The sequence below is a fragment of the Tachypleus tridentatus genome, chromosome 6 (genome assembly GCF_004210375.1).
Source record: "Tachypleus tridentatus isolate NWPU-2018 chromosome 6, ASM421037v1, whole genome shotgun sequence".
In the NCBI taxonomy this organism is placed as follows: domain Eukaryota; kingdom Metazoa; phylum Arthropoda; class Merostomata; order Xiphosura; family Limulidae; genus Tachypleus; species Tachypleus tridentatus.
This window is the reverse complement of record NC_134830.1, coordinates 98,553,908-98,580,527: the sequence shown is the minus strand read 5'-3', so window position 1 is coordinate 98,580,527 and position 26,620 is coordinate 98,553,908. Positions and strand designations below refer to the sequence as shown.

At 35.2% G+C, this 26,620-nt stretch overlaps 1 protein-coding gene across 11 annotated transcripts in view; it reads right to left on the bottom strand.

Annotated features, from left to right (window-relative positions):
• The window catches only part of LOC143253153 (plasma membrane calcium-transporting ATPase 2-like), a 212,120-nt gene extending 192,590 nt beyond the window's left edge, over positions 1 to 19,530 (bottom strand). For 2 of the 11 annotated variants that reach the window (XM_076506513.1, XM_076506514.1), the window contains exons 1-2: positions 19,307 to 19,529; positions 9,128 to 9,245 (exon numbers count right to left, since the gene is read on the bottom strand). In XM_076506513.1, the coding sequence (XP_076362628.1) occupies positions 9,128 to 9,224 (97 nt within the window). In that variant the 5' untranslated portion in view covers positions 9,225 to 9,245; positions 19,307 to 19,529. Of the gene's footprint in view, positions 1 to 9,127; positions 9,246 to 19,306 lie in introns of all 11 variants that reach the window. The other 9 variants (XM_076506505.1, XM_076506501.1, XM_076506506.1 and 6 more) reach the window with 7 other exon arrangements.
• Between the last annotated feature and the right edge of the window lie 7,090 nt (positions 19,531 to 26,620).

Here is a 26,620-nt window from a genome sequence, read left to right as displayed (position 1 = left end):
ATGTATAATACTTATGCTAGGTATGAATTAAAATATAATAAAAAAGTTTAACTATAAAAGCTAGATGCGTATATTAAAAAAAAGATACAGAATATATCTGACGTAAGCCTATTTATTTCGTAAAGTTTGATTCACGTCCTGTCCCAGTAAACTGTATGAATTCTAACTACCATGTTTTATCAAACCAACTCCTCAGAAATTTAGTTAGTAGTGCCGTCTAATTTGTAATACATTTTCACACATTAAAGTTTATATGTTTTAATTACCTATAATCATATGCTACAATATTTGCAAAAATTGTTAGTTTTAAACAAGTGGAATAGGGATCGTCAGCAAAGTACAAAAACACGCTGAATCAAAATACACGTTATATTTTCAAGCCTACAATTGAGGACTAAAAGTGTTAACAAATAAGGATGGAAAAGTGTCTACATTATTTTCTCAAGCTACCAGTCCCTGTTTTGACTCCAATAAAATTATAACTATCGAGGACGTGATAACAGTAGTAATACATTTATAACGTTAAATCGACCTAGTTACTTTTCTAGTGACTTATATAAATCTGACGACTTAAAGAGTAACTAAAGTCTAGTGACAAACTGTAAAAAATGTGGCAAAAGGTGCTTGTTTCATCGAAATAACGTGACAAAAACGTGAACAACAGACAATATCTGGTAGATTTATTTATGTAAAATCGAACTTTGAATGAAAAATAAATTAAATAGAATTATAAATATGATAAATTGATAACATCGCATTAACAGATATTTTTTAAAAAACGAACATTCAATTAGACTGATCTTAATGTCTTAGTGAAATCAAAGAAGCAGAATAAACAAGGTTACGAACTAATCCAAAATAATTATTAATCTCAGGACTTGATAATCACAAACACATCAGAAACCTGCAATGTATACCGTTTGTGTAACTTTCTCTGGTAAGACTTGACTCTACTTGTGTTGCATATTAAAATGATGGAAATTGATGAAACGATACACGTTACTGACCTAAGTGCAAAATGTCGTGTACAATATTGTAAATATAAACACATGGTTAGTGTCAGACCGAATAACACATTAGCACACTAGACAAACCTATTAATATAAAGTTATAACACCGAATTCGACAATTTTGAAAACACTATATTCAATTTTCTGTCTAAATGAAACTGAGGTTCAATGGCTATAATTAAGATTTATAAACATAACTAAACCGACTCGCATGCTGTATTGTTATTTATAAACATTACTAGACTGACTCACATGCTGCATTGTTTAGTTGACGCAAGTACTTCCAATAACACAATACGAGGTCTGTTCAAAAAATACGCGGGCAGACGTCATAAAACAAAATGTACTTTATATAGAAGTTACAGGTCTGGGACCCCTTCAAAGTACTCTCAACCCCAACGCACACACTTATCCCAACGGTGTTTCCACTTGTTGGAACAGTCCTGGTACGCTTCTTTTGTAATGTCCTTCAGCTCCTTCGTCGCATTTGCCTTAATTTCGGGAATCGTCTCAAATCTTCTTCCTTTCAAGGGTCTTTTGAGTTTGGGGAACAAGAAAAAATCGCAAGGAGCAAGGTCAGGTGAGTAGGAGGGGTGGTGAAGAACAGTGATCGAGTGTTTGGCCAAAAAATCACGAGTTCTGAGGGCTGAATTTCGCAGCAACGCGGTGCATCTTCAATTTTTCGGTCAAAATCTCGTAACAAGATCTAAAATATCCCACACTCTTCAGCAAGCTCCCTGACAGTCAGACGTCGATTTGCCCGCACCAGGGTGTTGATTTTGTCGACGTGTGGGTCGTCAGTTGACGTGGAAGGGCGTCCAGGACGCTCATCATCTTCAATGGACTGTCGACCATCCTTAAAACGTTCATGCCACTTGAAACATGCCGTACGCTTCATAGCAACATCACCGTAAGCCGTGTTAAGCATAGCAAAAGTTTCAGTCGCAGATTTTCCAAGTTTAACACAAAATTTCACAGCAAGTCGTTGCTCCTTCAGGTCATTCATTCTGAAATCCGCCAAACGAAAAAATCGCACTTCACTTAAAACCGCGTAGCTAATACACAAATGAAGATATCTGCAATCGGGAAATGGCGTCGTAATCAGCTGATCTGTGCGAACCTAGCGACACCAAGCGGATTCCCCTGGAACCAACTGGAGCCGCGCAATTCAAACAGTCCGCGTATTTTTTGAACAGCCCTCGTATGTAGTGCATATGATGCACGTTCAACTTTCTGCTTCTGAAATGATTACGCCTTTATATAAGTGAGTACTCATAAATTCAGTTTTTTTAACCTTATTCTCATCCCATTTGTTCTCAAGTAATAATGTAAACCATTATGGTGTTAATAAGGGCTTCAGCTTACCTGGAGGAACAATGTGTCATTACTACAGGCTCTGTTGTAAGGGTATTATATCCAAAGCACAACACTTTTCACCAGGGGCGTAGATTTTTTACACCCGATGGGGGGGATGATTTTTGCAACCACTTATGTGGACTGTTCAATTTGCAAATTGATAATCTCTGATTACGTGAACCTGAAAACTGTAAACATGTAGTCACAGAGTAATCTTGTTTCCACGATACTTGCATGTATACTTAAGGCTTACTGACTGATACTTATGAACTATCGCTTAGAAGCACGCCTATATTAAAGATGTACATTTCAGCAACTGAAAAAGCCTACATCTAGGCCTAATTATGTAATTCGATTGGTAAGAACACGAGAATCACAAGAACAAACACACAATTTGTAGACCTGTGATGCAATAAAACAATTCAACAGACCAAAATGTAGGGAAGGGGATGATTGTATGCACCATACCCCCACCTAAAATGAAGGGGGGATGTATACCACCCATTCCCCCCAGGATCTATGCCCCTGCTTTTCACTCTCCTTGTTTTCCATGATTCATCTAGTGTGCAAGGATAAGTTTTCCAGTGCCATTTTTAACTATTTGATTGCACAGAAGTACAATTGTTGCATACAGTGACTTTAACAAGTTTCATACCAAATAGCATCAACATTTGTTTTATTCAGTGACTTTAACAAGTTTCATACCAAATAGCATCAACATTTGTTTTATTCAGTGACTTTAACAAGTTCCATACCAAATAGCATCAATATTTGTTTTATTCAGTGACTTTAACAAGTTCCATATCAAATAGCATCAATATTTGTTTTATTCAGTGACTTTAACAAGTTCCATACCAAATAGCATCAACATTTTTTTATTCGGTGACTTTAACAAGTTCCATACCAAATAGCCTCAATATTTGTTTTATTCAGTGATTTTAACAAGTCTCATAACAAATAGCATCAATATGTGTTTTATTCATTCTTCCTACTTGCTTTTCATAATCCACCTAGTGCAGTGCTTCTCAACTGGATTTACCAGACAACCCCCCACATTATCTTCACAATGATGAAAAAATTGATGTTTCTTGGTGCAGGTCATAACAAAGGTGACATGTGCACCCCCTCAGACACCTAGCAACCTCCATAAACCTACTTCCCATCCCCTTGGAGGAGTTGCAACCCACCATTTGAGAAACACTGATTTAGTGTAAAAGGATAATAGCTTCCCCACACCCACTTCACACAGAAATTCATAAGTGGTACATCAAACTTCGTGACTGGAGTGTTTTTGTACAGAACAGCATCAAAACCCATTTCATTCTCCAGGTGCATGAAGTATGCAATGGTTGAGCAACAGATATTACTGGAAGCATTACCTTGGTGAACCTATATCCTGTTGGTATTATTTACAGATGAAGATTCATCTTGACTATGTTGTGTACTGTTGCATCATTTACAGGTGAAGACCCATTTTGATTATGTTATGTACTTTTGTTTAGAGCAAATGAATAGCCTTTACCAGTAGCACTTGTATTCTCAGATTATCATCTGTTACAACACAATGCTTATCACAGTTGAGATGCAACTTGTTGTAGGTCTCTTTCTAGTGCTCCATACTCAATTTCCAAAGCCTTTACATACAGTGAACAGACCATTCAGGAAATTCTAAATCCCTGATTCAAGTATATGAATATTTTGCATGAGAAAGGGTTGTCAGATATCTTTCCTAATAGTAATCGGTTTTTCATGGCATCACCCTACCTTATGAAAAGTAAAACATCTAAATGTAGTTCTACTGAGACTTTATATTAACTATATATGTTATGTAACTTGTTGATTCGCATATCCAAAATCATTTCAATATCATGTGTTTTACATACACCAATAACAGAAAATTCAATGTTGAATATCTTCATTAAACTCAATCCATGCTATACATTAAAGACACTTTAAGAAAATGTTGTATAACAAACATGTGTAACCCAGGTTCTGGTTAATGAAGGCTCCTCTGAGTTAAATGTTGAGCATTAAAAATTTAGTACTATTGATAAAATAAGATACAAGGCCCAAACACTTCAGTACATGGGCAGCAGCATTTTTCACCTTGGGTCAGTTGAAACTATCACCACCTAACATAAATTAAAAAAACAAATGTACAAACAAAAATTCAAGTAAACTAAATTTCTCCCAACTTAAATACACAAGTAAATTACACACAAGACAGTCAAATATGCAAAATACACACTGTTTATTGTGTGTGTTTATTTATTATAACTTTAAAAGTCTTGAGTGGCCAACTTCTATTTTAACAGGACTCTGGTTCTAGACTCTTATCACCAAATAAAATGCTTCTCCTTACAACTGATTCACCCATACTTTTACTCCAACTCTTATACCCTGAATATAAAAACAAGCTGCTGATGCACACTTCTAAAGCATAAGCTAGATATCATTTGATGACCACTCCACTTACCCATAAATAAGCACTGGTGTTAAACCATGTTTTGTATGCCATAGTATTATAATTACTGATGTGCCATTATCAACCGAGGTTATGTACACAACGTAATCACAGTGAATAAGATGGGTAATTTATTAGAAAATAAGCTAAGTACATTGAGATTATTATTATTGTAATTATGTTTTACTAAATTGAAATTTGAACTGTGTTCACAACAAAAACAAGTTTCTTCATAGAATTTGTAATAATGATAAAGATTCAGTAACATAAGAATGTATTGCTTATGTGAATGGTGAATTATACTATTTAACATTAAAACCAAATCCCCAAAATAAAAATCAGTCTTTACTTCCATTTAGATGTTGCTTAACAGTTGTATCCTTTAAGTAAATGGCTTATATGTTACCCAAAACTCATGAATGGCTTTATGTAATATTCATACACATTATTTAGTGTAGTTATTTGCAATCAGACTGAATAGTTCACATACAATATTTTAATGTTAAGTATAAAAACTTTTATATATATAGATGAATATAAATTAGTTTCAAATTTCATTTTCATAACCTCCAGAATCATCCTAATGAATATCAAAAATTTTAAAGGAAATTATTATATATTAATTTTTTCTACCATATCAATAACTTTAGCCATTACCATCAATGTACAGTCCAATGAAACATTTAAAATTAAAAAACAGAAATATGTACATACCTTTTAACTCTTTGTCAAATATTAAAATATCTTTAGGTCATATGCATAATTTCGTGTCTTTTTTTTTTTTTTAACTTAGTTTACTTGAAATGTTTTATTTTTCTTTCCTGTTCTTTACCACTGATTATTTATGCCAACATGTGTCAATGTGTGCCTGTAGGTAACATAATTTTGTCAACACACACTTTAACCTCTGGTAAAATTCTTTAATCTTGCTTAGTAATGTAAGCCTCACTGAGTGAGGCAAAGTTTAGGTACACTAAAAAAAATGATTAAACCTTCCAAACATGAATTTTAAAACAAAAATAATATATAATTAACTAGCATATAAAAACCAACATACAATTTAACTGTCTTTTAAACTAATACAAATAAGATGAAGAAAAAAAGTGTAAGCAGACAACATACTCCTAATAATGCTTTTACAGTTTGATGAACTTGAGAATCAATAAGTTTCACCAAGTTTAAGATAACCATCAATATATTGTAGTATAAAATTAGCTTTCTGTTGGTTACAGACACAAGCTTCAAAGTCTAATGCTCAGAAATTCCCTTTGGACTTTAAATGATGGGCATAGCTACTATCAGACAGAAAGAAAGACAGTGTTAACATCAATACTACACATGTCAAGTCAAATATAGCTATGACCACCACCATCAAATGGTAGCAAAAGTATGAACAGCATATTGATGCCATCCAATTTTAATATTAAGCCAAATCCAGAGTTTCTCTTGCCTTAAACTTCTGCAGACAACTACCTGCAGTTCAAGCTGAGAAATATAGCTAGGTTGTATTGCTCATACAAGTACCACATGCTATGTACTGCCATGCTGTACTTTTCTACCTGAGCATTCCAAGTATTACCTAGCTTCACAGTAAGGAGTGTCCATGATGGGTTTGGATCCTTTAGTTACCAAATTATTAAATTTGATACCCATTCACTAACATGGTTTTGATTCCCATACAGTGTCCAGAATCAAGAGATTCAATTAATAGGTAAAAACTTATTGTGCGACATTTCCATGTAGGTACCCAGGGTCAATAGTATTTTGCATAAACTACAATTATATCTGTCCTACAGCATCTGCATTAGAAACTGTAAGAATGTAACTAGTATACATGATTAAACATTCTCTATGATCAACAAAAAGAATTCACTATCTTTTATGGATATGGATTTCCATTAAAACATACAGGGTGTTCGGAAAGTCACTGTGCACTTGTATATTTATTAACAAACATGTTTCAATATAGAATACAGAAGGTAAATATTAATGATAATTATAAACAATGTTGAAAGTGACCCCCGTTGGCATCAAAACAGACCTGGAACCTTCTTATTTTGTTTCTAAACACTGCTATCAGTTGCTGGCTTGAAATAGACTGAATAAAATATGATTACAAAACTGCAAAGTGACTTTCCAAACACCCTGTACTTCAGAAACTGGAATGTTTGCCGACACTTTTCACTCCACCTGAATTATGTTTCTACTTCAGTGAAAGCCACTAATAATGTAGGAATTTTTAAGATATTGCCTACAAGAAGTTGGAAATAAGACAAAATTAAAAAAAAACAAAATACTGCTGACTTTTCACTAATACGTGAGTTTAGTCTCTCACCACTGTACCAGAATCTTTGGAGATTTCTTTCCTATTAACAATAAAACCAAGTTCCACTCAAATGTGCATAATATCACATCTTCCTGGTTTAAGTTTCAAGCCTGCCATTTTTATCACTGGAATATTATTCATATCATATATTTAAATGTGTGACTAAACATTAAGACATCATTAACATATACATTCAGAAATTAATAGCTGTATTCTCTAACGTTGTATAAGTAGGTGCAGGTTTAAGGTAATTAGGCTCCCCTTCATAATTCAGAAATTAATGCTTGTATTTAGCAAAAATAACTGACTAGCTTTTTTGGCCAAACTACAAAATTTCTTTGAGCCAAAAGGTCAAACCACCACTTTTTACCTTAAAAGTGATCTTAAACATTGTAAATTGTTAGACATCACCACACTGTAACCAAGTTTCTTATTACTTCAGTAAACAAAGAGGTTCTTAGGACTGATACCTACATAATGACTAAAACAAGAGAGAACTTGAATAATATTAAATAAAAAGAAAAATACAGAAAGACTGCATATTTTGACTTTAGATACATGGTATTTAAGTGAAACTAAAATTAAAATATAAGTATTAAAGTCCACAAAGCAGCAGATTTGTTGAATGTAGTGCACAAACAAGTTAAATACAACTAAAATTAACGACATTTCACTTTACTCATTATATATATCAAAATCAAAACTACATAAAAAGTTAAAAACATTTGTATTTATAGTTTGAACCTTTCACCAGCCTCTCCATGACAGAAATACAAAGCAGTTCTTGGTGAACTCTTAGGACAATCAAGTTATTTTAAACAATTTCTACTGAAGAACAGTTTTCTCTTCAAATTTTCTTAAAACTAAAGCGAAGTTAAATATCTGTTAGCACTTCCTACTATGCATGTCAATGATGCTTATAAACAAGTTTCATTATTCAGACAAGAAAATTAGTCTTTATAACCTTATCTCCACATCTATGGATACTTCACAATATTCACATACAGTATACTTATTACAGTAGTACCAAAATTTATAATATCTGATTACATGTAGTTCTAAAACACTACTTACTGATGAACTGGCATTAAAAAATGTTTTTTCACTGAAAATATAATAAAATTATGAAATGCATACAACTCGTCAACAGAAAGACTATTTTCAAGTATTTTTTTAGATATCTGTATTTCCCTTCGTATTTTTAAACTAGTATTCATCTCCGATGAAATCCGTTTTATTTACAATTTCTATGTTGTGAATGTTTAGTATTTACACTGCTTGTAGACTGACATTTTATATATTGTACTGAGAGAAGCAATTCCATTTGATTCTAGGTCATTCACCTAGGTCATGTGTGCCTTATTGTGGGAAAGATGTATGTGAAGTTGACATGTGAAAGTACAGTTGTCTTTTATTGGCAGATCAGGTGTTATATTAAAAATACAACCTTCCTTTAAAAAGGTACACAAAAGTACACAGGTTCCAAGAAAAATAAAATTATTGCTTCATGTCATGTTTTTTTCACTGGAAAAGTTTTTTAACCCAATTTTACACTTTATGGTATGTAAATCTGCAGTAAAGGCATTATCCTTATAATGCTAAGATGCACACTTGTTAAATTTTGATTGTATTTTACTTTGTGAAAAGGTAATTTCATTTTGTTACATCTTGTGTCCAGTCCTTCTCATTTTTCAAACTGAGTCATAATTCACTTACATTATGAACTTCTATCAATCCCCACCCCACCCTTATTTTGCAGATTCTACCCAACTATTTTAGGGGAAATCAGCACACATCATAATATCACAATAGTACTAGCAAATTTAATACTAGTGAGAATATATGTATTTTGAAAAAAAAGTCAAATAGGCTTCATTCAGGTTGGTTTCTACACAGTCATTATTAACATACTGAAGTTTACAACAAATACACTATTGGTAAGCATTACAAAACACATCATTCAAACACTACCTTTTCTAATGTAGTTGAAATGAGTTTTGATTACCTCAAATTTGACTTCACTTTCTATGTTTAGTGTCCTGTTTTGTAACCTACTCACTTGCGACATTAGTAGGTCATGCAGGTGCAGCTGAAAAGAATATAATCATCACACTTAACTAGAAATACCTGAAGAATTCTATGGTTCAATGTTTGATAACTCTTAAAAATTGAAAATACAGGACAATCACTAAGCTTGACATTACGTTGGATTTTCTATGATGATACTTTTGTGACTAAACTCAAATCTAAAGATATAACCAATTTGCATTATAATAAAGACAATATGAGAAATAAGTTATCAATCAGCAATCAAGTTTAATTTGAAGTTCAGATCAATAAATCTCATCTTTTGCTGTAATATTTTTCTATTTCATACCACCAAATATCACATTTGAGCTTCAAACTGTGAATTAACATATGAAGTCTTGGTTAATAAGGTCAACAACATTACTCAGAATTAAATGGAGAGATTGTAAGTACCAGTAATAGCATTACAAATTTTAAACATACAATATTCTAAATATAAATTGCTGGGTAAAAATTATTCTAGGTCAAAGAGTTTGATGAAAATAATTGCCTTTTTTACACAGGGTTTGGTAACTTAAATTGACACACAGAATAATTAAATTAAAACTGAACAGCTTACTAGTAAAGACAATTGACAACAGTAATTACTGTATCACAAAAACAGAATTTTAATAACTAAACTTGTACAGAAATTATCCCTTATACAATTTGAAATTTTTTATTGGCAACAGTTGAGGTCAGATGCAATTATTTGGACAGGAAACAAGATTTTTGACTGTCATACTGAAAGCTCTACCTGTCATTAATGCTTTCTTAAGATATATTTTCAATAATAAAACTGAGGCACAAAGTTTAATGCAAAACTTATTTATTAATTAATTCATTTAAAGAGACTGGAATTAAGGAAACTATTTTTTAAGGATGATTACGATTATTTGCAGATTTTCACACAAAATCATTCAAGACCTAACTACATTAGCTATCTCTCATTTTTAACAACAAAATAGAGGAAGGGGAACTAGTCAACACCACTATCTACAAACTTAAATACTTCACTAATTAAGTTATATGAATTGATCATCAATCTTTTAAAGCACACGTGTAAGACTCAGTTTTTTTTAGTACAGGGTACAAACTGTGAAACCTCAGATCCATTCTATAGCACTGAACAGTGGGCTGTTATTGTCTCCAGCAGTTTAACTCATCTGACTTGTTATATAAAACAACTTTTAGGTTTTTTATGTAATTTTTAAAAAGATACAAGATAAATACCTAGGTTTTTCTGTTCAATTTAATTGTCCACTATGACGATTTTGATATAGCACTAGATTCAAGTAAATTATTTTGAAAAGTAAAGGTACTTAAAATAAATTGTTTACTTTTCCTAAAAAAACATTCTTTATTATCATATAACAGCATGGCATTCTATAGTGGGGTCATACTAGAGAGGAAATGCTCATAGATCATATCCATCTCATACAGGTATACTCTTCATCCAGCTGGATGAATGAAAGAAGGAAAGCAATGAAACTAATGTCTGCAGGGATAGATAAAGAAAAGTGTATGACTTACCAAGTGTTTGCACACATCCAGTTAGTTGAACACAACGTGTAGTGTGGCTAACAAAATGATCACACAATATGATTTGTATGTATTTTGTTTTATCATTTATTAACCACATTCCTACAGGAATGGGAACCACTGTCCATTTCTGTCACAGGAGAAGCAAACTTTTCCCTATCAATCTGACCAGACCAGAAGGAATTGGTATATTATATGAGAAGGCAATCTGCACAACACTAACATAGATAAACCTGCCCTGTGTTCTACATCACTACCACATTAACTTCTCACAGATCTCCAATATACAACTTTAGAAGTCTTACAGAAAACTCCATCTCAACAGTGAGCATATAAGGAGTAACAGCAAATAGTGCTTTCCATTACTCATCTTTATGCAGATCTAGGAAAATAATACCATGAATCAACACTTGCAAATGAGTTTGTTCCAAAACCTAAATACTGCAGGAGTAGAAATTGGGATCAAAATAAAATAGATACTTATCCACTAAAGACAGTTAGTAGACTGGAAGTAGGCAATATACTGGAAGGAAAAAAACTGCCAGGTGGTAGAAATAATGGGAGATAAAGATGTTGGACACAGTTCACATTCTAGCCTGGAAGATGTTGTCCAATGGTCATCAAAAGTGTGAAGCCAGAGAGTGAATCAAATGGTAAATTTAATGTGATGAGATATAATACAACCAGCAAATATATCCATCCTTGGAAGGAATATACAGTCCATACAAGTTAAATTCATTCAGTAAATGTACAGGATTACAGATCCCTGAAAGAATAGGAATTCATGGCATGAATAACGGTAAATTCTACCTCCTGAGCCACTACAGTCTCAAGAAGAAATAAGTGGTCAGGGAACAAGATCAAAGACCTGTGATATGAAGCATGGCAGGCAACCAATGCAACAAGATTTCAGTTTTTGTAATGACTACAAATAAGAAGGATACAGGTTTTGAGAACCTGGACCACGATTGAGGCAAAGAAAGAAAATGAAGTGTCCTAAATACCAGTTGGAAAAAGAGATGGAAACAAAGACTGAACTGGTCAAAGAGGGGGATACAAATACGAACTGACAATGAATGTTGTAAATCAGAGCAAAGATATAAGGGAGAAGGCAAAATGGAAGATGCATAAATAAAAATAGATAATATCAGTTGTGGTGAAAGGCATTGAAAGTCAAAGTAGCTACACAAAGCACCAAAAACACAAAGATGGAAAGTCTGTTGTTGAGAGAAGTGCCAAAAGCATCAATTATTGGCAGGCCCAAGTAGGAACAAATCCAGTTGGTCCTTTGGCATTTTATGGTGCAAAGCAACTAGGCTATCTACAATGAAACTAGTAAAAATATTAAAAGCAAAATTGTTAAAATTTCTTAAAAGGAATCACATTAAGACAAGGTCCAATTTTTTAGTTGAAAACATAATTAGCATTAAAAATAACAAAGGCCTTTAAAAATACTAAAAACTTTTGTTAAGTGGATAGTGTAATCATTGCCAATGACACTGTCCAGTGTTAGGGGTAAACCTGAATGACAGCAAAATGCAGACTATTGTGACCTGAGCATCACACGCAGACCATACATTGGTGCATAAGTCCAAAATAAAAGAAAATGATTTAAAAAACTGTGACTAATGTGTAGTCTAATGAGGACAACTTTTTCTGATCATTACAGAAACAAGACAGCCAAAGACCATAGAGAGTTTTATCTGGAGAAGCGTGTTTTCATATTGCTCACTCCAAGTTGACTGCCGACTGGCACGGAGCCAAGCCTTGAATACAGGACCATAGGCTATGTATGGAGCAGGCACAGCAGTGATAGTGCCAAAGCAGACAGATTTAGCTGTGTTATTGGCAAGCCCGTTCCTATGAATACCAACATGACCTGGTATCCAGAAAAACTGAATAGAAGTAGGAGTTAAAGAGAAATGGGCCAGTCAGCTTTGAATATAAGCGAGAATAGGGGGAGAACTAACATGAAGCAATTCCATGGTCAGTAGAGAGCTAAGCAAGTCAGTATAAATAGTACAATTTGAGTACTGCTTATCTTCTATGTGATCCAGGGCAAGAGAAATGGCATATAATTCTGCAGCAAACACAGAAACTGTAGAAGGGACTCTGTGTGCAACCACAAAACCACATCAGAGCCCACAGAGTCACCTGATTTTGAACCACCCATACAAATGGGAATGAAAAGATGGTTCAAAATATATTCAACAAATAAAAGAGTTTGGAGTACCTGCTTTTCTCAGATGACTCAAAGTAAGGTCACACATGGAGATAAGTCATGGAGGGATGGGCTACTTAATGGATATAGCAATGTCATCCAAGGAAAGACCCATTTCATCCAACTGCACCTGGATACGAAGGTCAAAAAGAACAATGGTAGATCATCTGTTCTGATAAATCAGAGGCCACTGGGGAAGGAACACAACCTCAGGTGGTAAAGATCAGAGTTTTGAAGCATACAGTAAAGACAATGTACAGATTGTGTACAAACTCTGGACTGGGGAAGTGCAGAGAGTCTCCATACAGAGCTGAAGCTCCTCATGATGAAAAGGGTCCAGCATCTTTAAGTCCAAGGTCCTGGCAGAGCCTTATACCAGATACCCATAGTCCAATTTCAATCAAATAAGAGCACAATATATCTTTAGCATAGAATATCGATCCTCTCCCCACGTGATGGAAGAAAAAGCATGGAGGATGTTCAGGGCACTTGTACCTTTGACTCATAGCTGCTTGATGTGTGGTATAAGGATCAGCTTAAGGTCAAAGATAAGCCCCAAGAACTTTGTCTCAGGGACCACAAGAGGAACAATTTCATAGACATAGAGTTAAGGATTGGGTTGAATACTCCATTGGCAGCAAAAGTCCATGCAAATGGTTTTAGAGAGAGAGAAGTTTGCTGTGGTCCACTTCAGTAAATGATTTAGGGCAGTCTGTACCTGCCACTCAATATACCTCATGTATGACGTGAGATATGGAAGTCGTCAACATACAGCCCGTTCACAACAATAAGAGGGAGTTGTTCAGTGATGGCACTAATTTTTAAATTAAAAAGTGTGACACTCAAAACACATCCCTGAAGGGCTCCAACTTTCTGTAGAAAAACACGGGAAAGTGTTGAACACACATGAACTTGGAATCGACTGCACATTAAATAGTTTTTAATAATAATAGGCAAATAGCCACATAACCCATATAGTGGAGGTCTTACAAAATGCCATACCTTCATGTAGTATCATAAGCCTTCTCAAGGTCAAAGAATATTGATACAAGATGTCATCGTTTGAGAAAAGCTTCTCTGATTGAAATTCCAAGTCAAATCAGGTATTCCATGATGGAACGTTGTGGAGAGGAGGTTGTTTTATTCAAGGAACCAAACAAAATAAGCATTAAACATCCTCTCTAATGTCTTAAGAGACAGCTCATCACAGCAATTGGAATGCATAGAGGTAAGACAATAGCCTGGTGCAAGGCATCAGGAAAAACATTCTCCTTCTTGAACCAGTTAAAAACAATTGGAAGAATAGCAACAGAAGCAGGAGGTAGATGGCACAGCATCTCGTAGTGTATATCATCAGGTCTGACTGATGTACTACCAGACTGATGAAGGGCTAGTTTGACTTCCATTATTGTAAAAAGGTGATTATAGTCAGAAATTATTAGTCCCAAAGGAAAGAGGTGATCTCTCTATCCAAGTCTTGATAGCTAAGAAGGTAGAGGATAAAGCAAAAAAGGTTAGATACCCAGCAAGAGCTTTCACTGAGAGTATCAGCAATGCCCTGGGCATCAGTTATTTCCTAGCCATCAGAAGGGGGACAAAATTATACTGCCCACTGACCTTTCGAATCTTGTCCCATATGACTTTGGAACTGGTTAGAAAAAGAGATGCTGGTTGTGAATTTAATCCAGATTCCTGCTGGCTTTGACATCTTACCTGCAGAGCATGTGCACATACCTGCAGGAAAGCGATGCAGTTTGAGAGTGTGGAATACCTACAAAAGGTATCCCAGGCCTCTGTTTGAGCGTTCCGTGCCATGTGGCAGTCAGGATTCCATCACAGACGAGGATATCCCAGAAAAAGTGTTGAGGTTTTAGGAATACATTGAGCAACTGCCTATATAATAGTCAGTCACTGCTACCACACAGTAGTCTACTGATGGCTTACAGGCATGGCAAGATCAAGTTCTGTGAAAGCAGTTAAAGAGGACCAGTTGGCTTGATCCAGCTTCCACCTGGACACACAAGACAAGTGGCATAGACCACAGCCAGTCTCTCTCAAAATGGTAGAAAATAACCACTGCCTCATGGGTTACTGTTAACCCTCCATGAAAAGAGAAAGAAAGTAAAGTGGAGCAAATTGAGGGATCAAAAGCAGTAAAAAGACTGACTAGGTGGGCATCATAATTCCACCTTTGCAAGTGTAGATACACCTCACTGTAGGAGCTCCTTGGATGGAGAATCCAGCGAGGATCTCTGATCCAGGGACGGTCTTCAAATCCCTCTCAACAATAAATCCTCATGACAAATTCAAAGCAGCATGGGGAGTAACCTCAATTTGTATATCCCCAATCACCTTCATATGCAAGAGGAGTTCACTTTATTTAGGAGTGGATGTTTCCACCAAATATGTTACCAGAGCAAAACTTTTTGACTAACTTAGGAGAGCCAGCAAGTCCCTCTAGTACCTTCTGAATGAAAAAGGGAAACATTTGTCCTAAAGGTATATCTGAAAGAGAATGTAGTATAAGAAAATGAAGTACAGGTGTTAGAGGTTACAGATTGCTGCTCAAAACCTTCAAGATGTGGTCATTTACCTATGAACTGTTTTCTTCATTATTTTATTTATATGTTTATTTGGGGGATCCATGATAAAGAAAGAATATTTCAATGCCCACCATGGAGCCCAATGAGGGGATGCATTACAGTGCCAAGCAAAGACACTGCAGCAATGCCAAGGTTTTTGAGCACTATACCCAAACACCAACATAAGATACAATGTCCATAACACCAGCTGAGAACATCAAATGCTGGAACTTGTTGACCCTAGCCCAAGTAAACCAGCTAACTAATCCTGGTGGGGCTTCCCCAAGGCTATCAGTCTACAGAAATTAAAGGTCTGAGTGGTGTGTTTGGGTTGGACCCCTCAACCACCAGGAATCTTTCCTCCCCTTTACAGGTCCCTACGCACTGCAAACACGTGGGTAGATAAACTGAAAGAACAGATCTTTCTCTGGGAGGTCCCCACACCATGTACATCAATCCACACCAAGGAGCTGAAAAGAAAAAAGCCTGTTGGACTCCAAGTTCCAATGTGAAATAATAGGAAAGAATCAAATTTACATATATTTGGAATCATCTATGAAGTAAAAAAAATACAAATAAAAATGGATTACAGGCTACACAAAATGCCAAATCTCCATGTAGTGACATAAGCCTTCTCAAAATCCAAGAGGACAGAAATAAGTTGCTCTCTCTTGAGGAAGACTTCTCTGATTGAGGTTTCAAGAGAAATTAAGTGATTCATGGTGAAGCAATGTTGACAAAAGTCACATTGGGTAGGTGAGAAATTCTGGTAAACTTTGAAAATAAAGTTGTCATGTATGTGGATTTTATTTATTTTAAACATTACTTTTCATTATTTATGTTCTTTGAGACATTTTTTTTAATTAAATAATTATTTACTACATTTCTACCATTATTATAAAATAAATAGGCTGAAGTGTCTTCGGTTGCAACAGTAAGAATAAAGAAGAATGGGCAAGTACTTCATTTCTTATGTTTATTCTTCACTATTATCATAAAAGTAATGGTAAAAATAAGGATCTTTTTTAGGTTAGGTAAGATTAGATTAAGTAAAATAAATAGTAATAATAATGTTACAACATTTCATGAAACAAGCATGTAAGCATTTTGTAGTAGCTGTGGATAATATAATTCAACAGCATGACATGAGCTGCACATGGCCAGAGTGATTTACAACTTACATTGGCATGAATAGTAGTTAGGCAATTCAAATAGCAATAAAACAATAAAATTTATTTGTAAATAGCTATATACTGTTACAAGATTAGAGTTATTTAGGATAAAGGAATGTAGTTCCCTGTTAAAATTTGAAGAAAAAAAGGGTACTTTAGATTTATTTCACCTTTTTCTTTTGGTGGTTAAAAGATCTATCAATTGACTGATCCCATTTTGAGACAGATTACAGAAAGTAACAGATTAAAACAAAGTTTTTTTTTTAAAATAAATGAAATGTAGTTAGGAGGTTTTAAAGATTACACAAAGGAATTTTCTTATTATGAGATGAGGAAAAGGATTTTAATCTTAACATGAAAATTACTTTGCACAAGGACTATTCATAACAAATACTCAATATATTCATGGGCAAAGCTTTATTAGTTTATTAGAAATACTCAAAAACAAATGATTTTTTGTGCACAAAATACTTGTAATATTAACTGAAATATTACCAAATTTTGTGAAGTTAAATATACTACACTGAAAGTTAGAAGCATTAAATCTATAAAGACTTAAAATGAGTACAGAGAGATCACATGGTCAATCATACTGACTGTACTTGTGTCAAGAAAGTTAAAAAGTCTCCCAAAATGAAAAGGGGAGACAAGTTCTATTAAAGCATCAAACTGATCAATGGTCACCCCGAGAGACAGAAAAAGGGAACAGTATTGAGTCAACCCATGGTGATACAGATGACTACAGCCTCAAAAGGTAGTATCAAGTTGTACCAACAACATGAGTAGATGCTGGTCAACCAGCAGTGATACACTTCCATGGACTCTTATCACACAACCTGCAATTCTAGTATAAAGAAAACTGATAAAAGAACACAGTGTAAGTAGGGTCTCAGAAATGTTTCCTGTAAGGAAATACAAACAGGTTGAAAAGATTTGATCCCAGCATTAATGTCACCCAAATTAGAATGTAAATTCTGACAGTTCCATTTTATCACACTGGCCATTATTTAGATGAAGTAGGACTGAGAAAAGAACCCTTCTGTTTGCAACCATGACATTTCTCTTTAGTAGAAAGAGCTCCAACAACATCCATGGAACCTGCTCTGGGTCAATTAGGCAGATCTCTGTCAGAAAATGGAGACTCCAGAGACTGAGTGTGAATGAATAAAATTGTTGCATCCTAGGGCTGAAGGAGATGAGCCCACACAGTCACTAGACACAACAGGGAAGGACAGGAGTAGACATAGCTGAATCAATTTTGCATCCACAGAAGGGAAAATACTCTTCACATGTTGAAAGCAAGACTGTTGGAGTGACAGAAAAACAAGCTCAGCACTTCCACCATAACAATGAAATGGAGTGCAGCAGCATATATCCAAGATGGAATGGAAGACAATAACTTCTACACCTTAGGGTAAAAAATGTTTACATTTCTTAAATGCTGTACCTTTGTTCTTTTACCCACTTAGTGAATGAACAAAACTATAAAGAGTAGGAACCACCACAAATGACATGAGGGTCCAGTTCATACTCACAGGTATCATGGGTCTTTACCTCCTCCACAACGAGCATTTAAAGAACCATCAAAAGATGCCTTAGAATGTTCAAACCACTGACACTGGAAATGCCTTACCTTACAGTTCAGATAACTTGCCTTAACACTAATCAGGCAGATGTGACAGTGCAAATGTCAATACAAAAACATTAACAGACAGCATAATTTAATCTTTAAAAGTAGAGATACATCATACTGCTGAAACTCCTCAGCTGGAGAAACCAGCAAGTATATCCAACTCACGGATGTTTCTCTCAATGATAACTCCTTGTGAGGAATTCTACATAGAATGTGGAACAACCTAAATGGGTATATCCTCAATAGTCTTTACCCTCAGGAGAAGTTTGCTGTGTTTAGATGTGCATGTTTTCGCCAAGATGTCTCCACAATGTAACTTCTTAACTGACTTTAAGAGCCAACAAGCTCCTCAAATCCTTTCTGAATGAAAAAGAAAGAATCTGTCCTTAATGTTTGTCTGATAAAGAAGGCATTATAAAAAAAAATGAGGTACAAGTGCAGAATGGGGTGTAGACTGTAAAAACTTCCAAATGTGAAGGAAAAACTTCAGTATCCATTGGCCCCACCCACCTACAAGGGGACATCCTGCATACAAATCTGTAAATTGTGCAATTTGTCTTAATTCATCTTATTTAGTAATTGTAAATGTAAGACAAACTTGGAAGTTGTTCTGTATTTTAATTAATGTTTTAATACCTATACCAGCCATCTTTCAAATAAACTTAGTAGTTTTGTCATACTCATAGTTATACTAGCATAAGTAATATTACTAGAACAAAACTACAGGAACTACCACATAATATTAGTACTAATAAATTACAATTAAAACCTACAAAATTACACATTACACTACCACTAGTGTCACTGACATTATTATAGTTAACTTCAACTTAAATTTACGCCATGTAACGTTAGTCTAAAAGTAAAACTAAACATTACAACACGTTTAAACATGGTTTCATAATAAATCAGTGCACATCCCCAAACGCTTACCTGATTTTTTGCATCTAAAATTTCGTATAGTTTTCCATTTTGAATATCTTTCTCACTTCAACTTGCTCCAGTTAACCGACCCGCTCTCAATCACTAAATAACTAACTTTCCTGAACTACGAAAAAACGTAACTTACGTTATCACAAAGTAAGCCCTGCCTTCTATACGATGACGTCAATTAGGCTCTTTTTCTGAATACAAATGAATAAATATCTAACGTAACAAAGTTCCACAGTTCTCTCAGTACACGTTGCAATATGAAACTAAAATCTGTGTAAACAACAAAAGGTCTATGCTATCTTACATTTTAACAAAGGGCCAATAAACGGAGAAGTTGAACTTCATTTATGTATTTAAAACAAATCAAATGTAATAATGTTATAGAAGTTTTGTTTATTTTTTATTAAATGATACAAAACGAATTTGACCCGGCATGGTCAGGTGGTTAAGGCACTCGACTCGTAATCCGTGGGTCGCGGGCTCAAATCTCTGTCACACCCTCCATGCTCACTCTTTCAGCCGTGGGGGATTTATAATGTGATGGTCAATCCCACTATTCGTTGGTAAAAGAGTATTCCAAGAGTTGGCAATTGGTGGTAATGACTAGCTGCCTTCCCTCTAGTCTTACACTGCTAAATTAGGGACGGCTAGCGCATATAGCCCTTGTGTAGCTTTGCACAAAATTCAAAACAAACCAGTCTCTCTTTGGTTAACATGTGCTCAGGGTTACTGACGAGAATGGAGTTTTCCGAAACTATTGTAACCCAATAACACACGTCGATTAAAGATTAGATTGAATTGGATCTCTCTTGAACTTAGACTTCGAGATTATACAGTTTTCGGAATAAAACGTTTATTTATTATTTAACTTAAGAAGCTTTGTTCCATTTCTTAATTTTATTTTTTCAAAATCCGATAGATTTCTGATGTATCGTGGGAGCTAGAAGAATATATGTGTGATTTTGCCTTAACAAAAATCAATTCAACCAAAACAAACATCATGAGACCTCAAGCTGAGATGCCATCAGATAAGGCCGAAATTCTCAAGCAAATAAAGCATTGCGAACCACCTGAGTGCGATTGGAATGACGAAAAAGTTGGATAAGTAGGTTACACATAAGCTGACTGAAGATCAACAAAATCGGAGTCATAAAACCTGTCAAGGATGACGCTCAAAAAATCAAACAAATCGGGAATCGAGGTTTTGTCTCATCCACCTTATTTCTCAGATCTTTCCCCTACAGATTTCTTTTCAAGCACTTTAACAACTTTTTGAACAATAAACGCTTTCAAAATCAGGTAGCTGTAGAAAAAGCTTTCCAGAAGTTCATTGACCATAGAAACTCTGATTTCCACAGCAGAAGCACGTTGGCGAAAGTGTGTTGAACCAACACTGGTTTACACTTTCCAGACTTTGCAGCTCAAAAACAACATTTATGTCTGGACAACCAAATATAATGTTCGCGTAAAAATACTAATGTCCGATGTGAATCCACTGAAGTTAAGTTGTTTGTAGTGCTCGAAATCTATAAACGTCCTGATCAGTACACCTGAAGTTCCCAATTGATAAGCGTTAATCATATTTATAGCTTTTGGGTTTCATAGTATATCAACTATAGCAAATTAATAATATATACTGTCTCTTGGAACATCGCATTGGTTACGTTTACAGGCGTGAAAGTAAATTTTCTAAAAATTTCAGCCTGCAAAACAATATAGATGATACACTAATATTTACAGACAACACACATTGATTCTTATACTCGAGAATCTTCTACAACGTTAATGAATAGGCGGGGATTTCGCAATACATGTTTAACAGTATAAGTTATGTACATTTCTAAGTATAAATTTAACTTAAACAAACATTGGTATTAAAATGGATATATAATAATAAATCCATCGCACCTCCTAACTGAAAGTAGAAATTGACGTCAGATAATTTTTCTGTAAGATATTCTATACATACATTTCATGGCCAAAAGTATATAGACACCCCTTCTAATTAGTGGGTTCCAATATTTCATCCACACCAGTTGCTAACAGGTACATAAAATCAAGCATACAACTATACAAAACTCCATAAAAAATACTGGCAGTAGAATGGGTAATATTGAAAAGTTCAATGACTTTCAACGTGGCACTGTCATAGGATGCTACCTATCCGACAAGTCAGTTAGTCAAATTCCTGCTATGCTAGGTCTGTCCTGGTCAGCTGTAAGTGCTGTTATTGTGAAGTGAAAACGTCTAGAAGCAACAATAATTCAGCCACGAAGCGGTAGGCCACGCTAGTTCACAGAACGGGACCGCTAAGTGTTGTACTGCGTAGCACGTAAAATTGTTTGTTTGTTTTTGAATTTCGAGCAAAACTACTCGAGGGCTATCTGCGCTAGCTGTCCCTAATTTAGCAGAGTAAGACTAGAGGGAAGGCAGCTAGTCATCACCACCCACCGCCAACTCATAGGCTACTCTTCTACCAACGAATAGTTGGATTGGCTGTAACATAATAACGTCCCCACGGCTGAAAGGGCGAGCATATTTGGTGCGACTGGGATTCGAACTCGCAACCCTCAGATTACAAGTCGAACGTCTTAACCCACCTGGCCATGCCGAGCCCACGAGCGTAAAAATAGGTTGATCACAGTTGCAACACTCACTACCGAGTTCCAAACTGTCTCTGAAAGCAACGACAGCACAAGAACTGTTCGTCGGGAACTTGATGACGTGGGTTTCCATGGCCAAGCAGCCGCACACTAGCCTAAGATCACCACGCATGTGCAATGCTAACTGTCGGCTGGAATGGTGTAAAGCACACCGCCATTGGATACTGAAGCAGTGGAAACGTGTTCTCTGGAGTGATGAATCACGCTTCACTAACTGACAGTCTGACGGACGAAACTGGGTTTGGCGGATGCCACGAGAACGCTACCTGCCTGAATGCATAGTGTCAACTGTAAAGTGTTGTGGAGGAGGAATATTGGTCTACTGCTGTTTTTCATAGTTTGAGCTAGGCTCTTTAGTTCCAGTGAAGGAAAATCGTAAAGTAACTGTATACAATGATATTCTGGAAAGTTGTGTGCTTTCAACGTTATGGCAGTAGTTTGGGCAAAACCCTTTTTGTTTCAGCATGATAATGTCCCCGTGCATAAAGCGAGGTCCATAAATACATGTTTTTCCGAGGTTGGTGGGGATGAACTTAATTGGCCTGCACAGAGCCCTGACCTCAATCCAGTCGAACGCCTTTCGGACGAATTGGAACGCCGACTGCGAGCCAGGCCTTCTCGCCCGACATCAGAGCCCGACCCCATTGATGTTATTGTGGCTGAATAGGAGCAAATCCCCGCAGTCATCTTCCAAACTCTAGTGAAAAGCCTTCCCAGAAGAGCGGAAGCTGTTATAACATCAGGAGGGAGTGCAACTCCTTATTAATACCCATGGTATTTAAATGAGATGTTCAACAAGCACATATGGGTGTGACGGTCGAGTATCCACATACGTTTGGCCATGTAGTGTACATATACACATGCGTCTGTGTATATATGTACGTATATCATTGCAAACAATGTATTAAATATAACACATCGTCAAAAAATTACAAAACTTTAATAATCATGACAATACATAACATAATCAATACAAACAACATTATGATCATAAAATTAAATAGCACGTAAAAGTGCATCAGTATAGAGTTATCAACTCATTTAACAAGAATTATTTTCAAATCATACACTTTGAGCAATAATAAACTCCAATTTAACAAAGTTCTGCTTTTGCCTTTTATTTGGTTTAAAACGTTAATTCGTTAAGATCGGTGTAAATGACAATAGGTTGTTATGACAGAGAAACATACACATAGAAATATTGTAAAGCTAATACTAAAACCGATGTTTCTTTATCCTCAGCAAAATAATTGTTTTGGTGGCAATTAAGCCTTTTTCTAGAAAAATAACAAACAAAACATTCAATACTTATGTTGCCTGATTTTAATAGATTGCACCAACACCACAGTCAATGATATCAACAGCTATTAGAAAAGGCCTATCAAAGTCAAGTGTTATTAATACAGGGTAAATGCACGGTACAGATTTGACCTTTTCAAAAGCAGATTGACCACTTGAATTTTTCATGTCTTTCCCATAGATTTGTTAATGATACAGTGATGTCAGCAAAATTTTACAACACTTTCTGTAACAACCAACCGTTCTCAAAAATGTCAAACTTTTCTTTTTGTTAGGACTTGCGTACTTCACAATACAACCAACTTTGGCCTGAATTTGAGAATCTTGGCCTTGGTCGCTATATGACCCAAATAAACAAATTTGACTTTACAAAAGTCACTTTTGCAAAGTTACAATAAGATTGGCTGTCATAAACCTCTAAGAAACATCATAATACACATAAACGTTCTTCCCACTGTCACAGGAAATTGCAATATCATCAACATAAATTGCAACACCTGACAGAATGTTGATATATTGATTCATCATTTGCTGAAAATATGACTGAGAATTTTTCATCCCAAAAGATATTATATTGTACTGATATAATCCATTAAGAGTTACAAAAGCAGAGATTTATTTTGCCCTGTCAGTTAGAGGAACAGTCCAGTATTCCTTTAGCAGATCACACTTTATGATATATTTGGCTTTTCCAATTTTATCAGTACAATCTTTCATTCTTGGAATGAGAAATGGGTCCATATTTATTAAAAATTATTTTTTGTGAAACTTTGTGCAAATTTTAATCAAATTATCATATTTAGGAATCAATACACAAAGTTAAGACAAATCAGTTTACTGGGATCTATAATGCCATTTTTTAACAATATAAGATATTTCTTTTGTATTTTATAGGTCTTGATTGGATTCACACAATAAAGATGTTGTTTCCCACCCGTATCTACATCATAAACAGTGATGTGGGTTTGATCGAGAACTTTGAGAAAGATACGCTTGTATTCAATCAATAAACTAGCAAGTTGATTTTTTTTTCAGAAGGCAAATGATCAAGTTTTAAATAAAGATTGGCCATAATGTAAGAATTATTCAACATGATGTTGCCTCCATCTCTTATATTTTCAAATGTGCAAGTATGTGAGTCAAAGCAACTGTCATCGGTATCAGAATAACACTCAATGGCGAAAATATTTTTGGATGCATCTCGTATGTGATAGAGCTTTCGTATACTGATATGATACAGTTTGGCAGTCTTTCGATGATTAGGTGTTTTTACAACATAGTATGCATTATTAACTTTCCGAACAACCTCATAAGGACCATGATATCTAGCTTTGAGTGGATGTCCCATGGTAGAAAACAATACTAACACCATGTTACCAAGACGAAACTTGCGCTCTTCAGCCTTGCTGTCATAAATGTTTTTCATTTTAGCTTGGAATAACTTCAATTTTTTTCGGGCCAATTCACAAGGCCATAAGAGTCTGGAGTGAAACTGGAAAGCATAATCCAAAAAATGCATTTTTTTCAGGTCACATTCTAACCATTGATATTTCAGTAACTTCAAAGAATCATCACTAAATGACCAAACACCATTCAAATTAGCTAAACCCTAATGACTCCTGAAGTGACTCACGAACAGCAAATAATAATAATTTATTCCTTTCATCCCAATCCTTCTCCTTATCGAGACAGTAATTATGCATAATATTTTTCAGGGTAGAATGAAAACTTTCAAAAGCACTTTGCGATTTTCGGTGATACGCACAAAATTTGATCTGTTTAGCTCTAAGTTGATAAACAACTTGTTGAAGCAACCTCGATATAAATCTTGATCAGGGTTAGACTGAATTTCTTTGGGTAAACCAACAAAAGTAATAAAATTAATCAAATCCTTAGAAATGTTTTGGGTTGAAGTGTTTTTCATAAAGAATAGCTTCAGGGAATCACGTGGATGCATATATGATAGTCAACAAATACTGGTTCCATGAAAGAGTTTTTTAGTAAAGGTCCAACACAATCTACAACCACACGACTGAAGAGTTCTTCTAAAGCTGAGATAGGTTTTCAAGGACAATAGGAATTTTCTGAAGTCATGTGACAAAATTATGAGACATTTTTTGCCTAAAAATTAAGTAAGATGTTTGTAAAACTTGTCAAAACCTAAATGACCTCCCATGGGGGGTTCATGGGTAACTCAATATTTCAAAATTATATGCGTTGGGAACAAAGATTTTATAAACAACAGCCTAGTCCTCTGAAGTTGGCGCATTTGGTAGTGTCTATTTCCTCATAAGCACACCATTAAATAAAACAATATTTAAAACTTTTCTCTGTTAATCTTTTGGGAGTGCATATTCAAATAATGAAGAAACCTATAGAGCCTTTAGTTGTTCGGTGATCAATTTACTTCACAAGATTAACCACATCTATTATTGTCAGTTACCTTGGAATCGTTAGCAGGACAGTTATCTCCAAGAACCCTGTTGGATCCAGAAAACTGTCTGTGATTAATCTATCATATCATGCTCTAAATATGTGCCTGTTACTTATTTCTGGCTTAATTTCTTAGCTCGAGGGACAGCACACTAGGAAAACATATTGGAATTTCCATCAACGGCAACACCATCCTTAGAAGAAACAGTGATCAGGTAACTAACCATTTTGGGTTTGGCAACAACTTCTCCAGCCAAAACCGTTTCCTAACAATGGTGATACACCCATGATTGACAGAGTATGTCTTTCTGCAACCACAACTGGTCTCGAAACTAGGTCTGATGCTGAATAAATGTTATGAAGAAGAACATTAACAACGTTACTCTCAACACCTTGAGCAATAACAAACTCACCGGTGGCAGAAATAAAATCTAAAGGCAACATACCTTCTAATAACAATGACTGTGTCGTCCCACTATCACGTAGAATATAAATAGGTATGGGATTGGCAGTATTATTTATCAAAACGCAGAATCAACAGACACAAAAGGTTTTAAGTTTTTTCTGGCTACATAAGCCCTTATATCAGTAACCTAATCGACACTGAATGGTCTGGTGAAATTATGTTTATATGTGGACATGAACGCACTGAGTGTTGCCTCCTTTTTCAAACACAAACAATCGGACATAACATGATTACGTTTTTTACAAAAATGACAGACAGGCCTCGATTTTTTCAATGAAGTTTTATCCTGACTGTCAGAAAAATTCGAACCAGAGTAGTTGGATTTTTAAAAATAATTATTAACAGATGAACAGATACAGGTTTTTGCTGAGATAGTAGGAATTTAGTTTTATGTATTAAAGTGTAATCACCGGAAAGAGCAGCTGCTTCTTGTAGTGTTTCAACTTTCTTTTC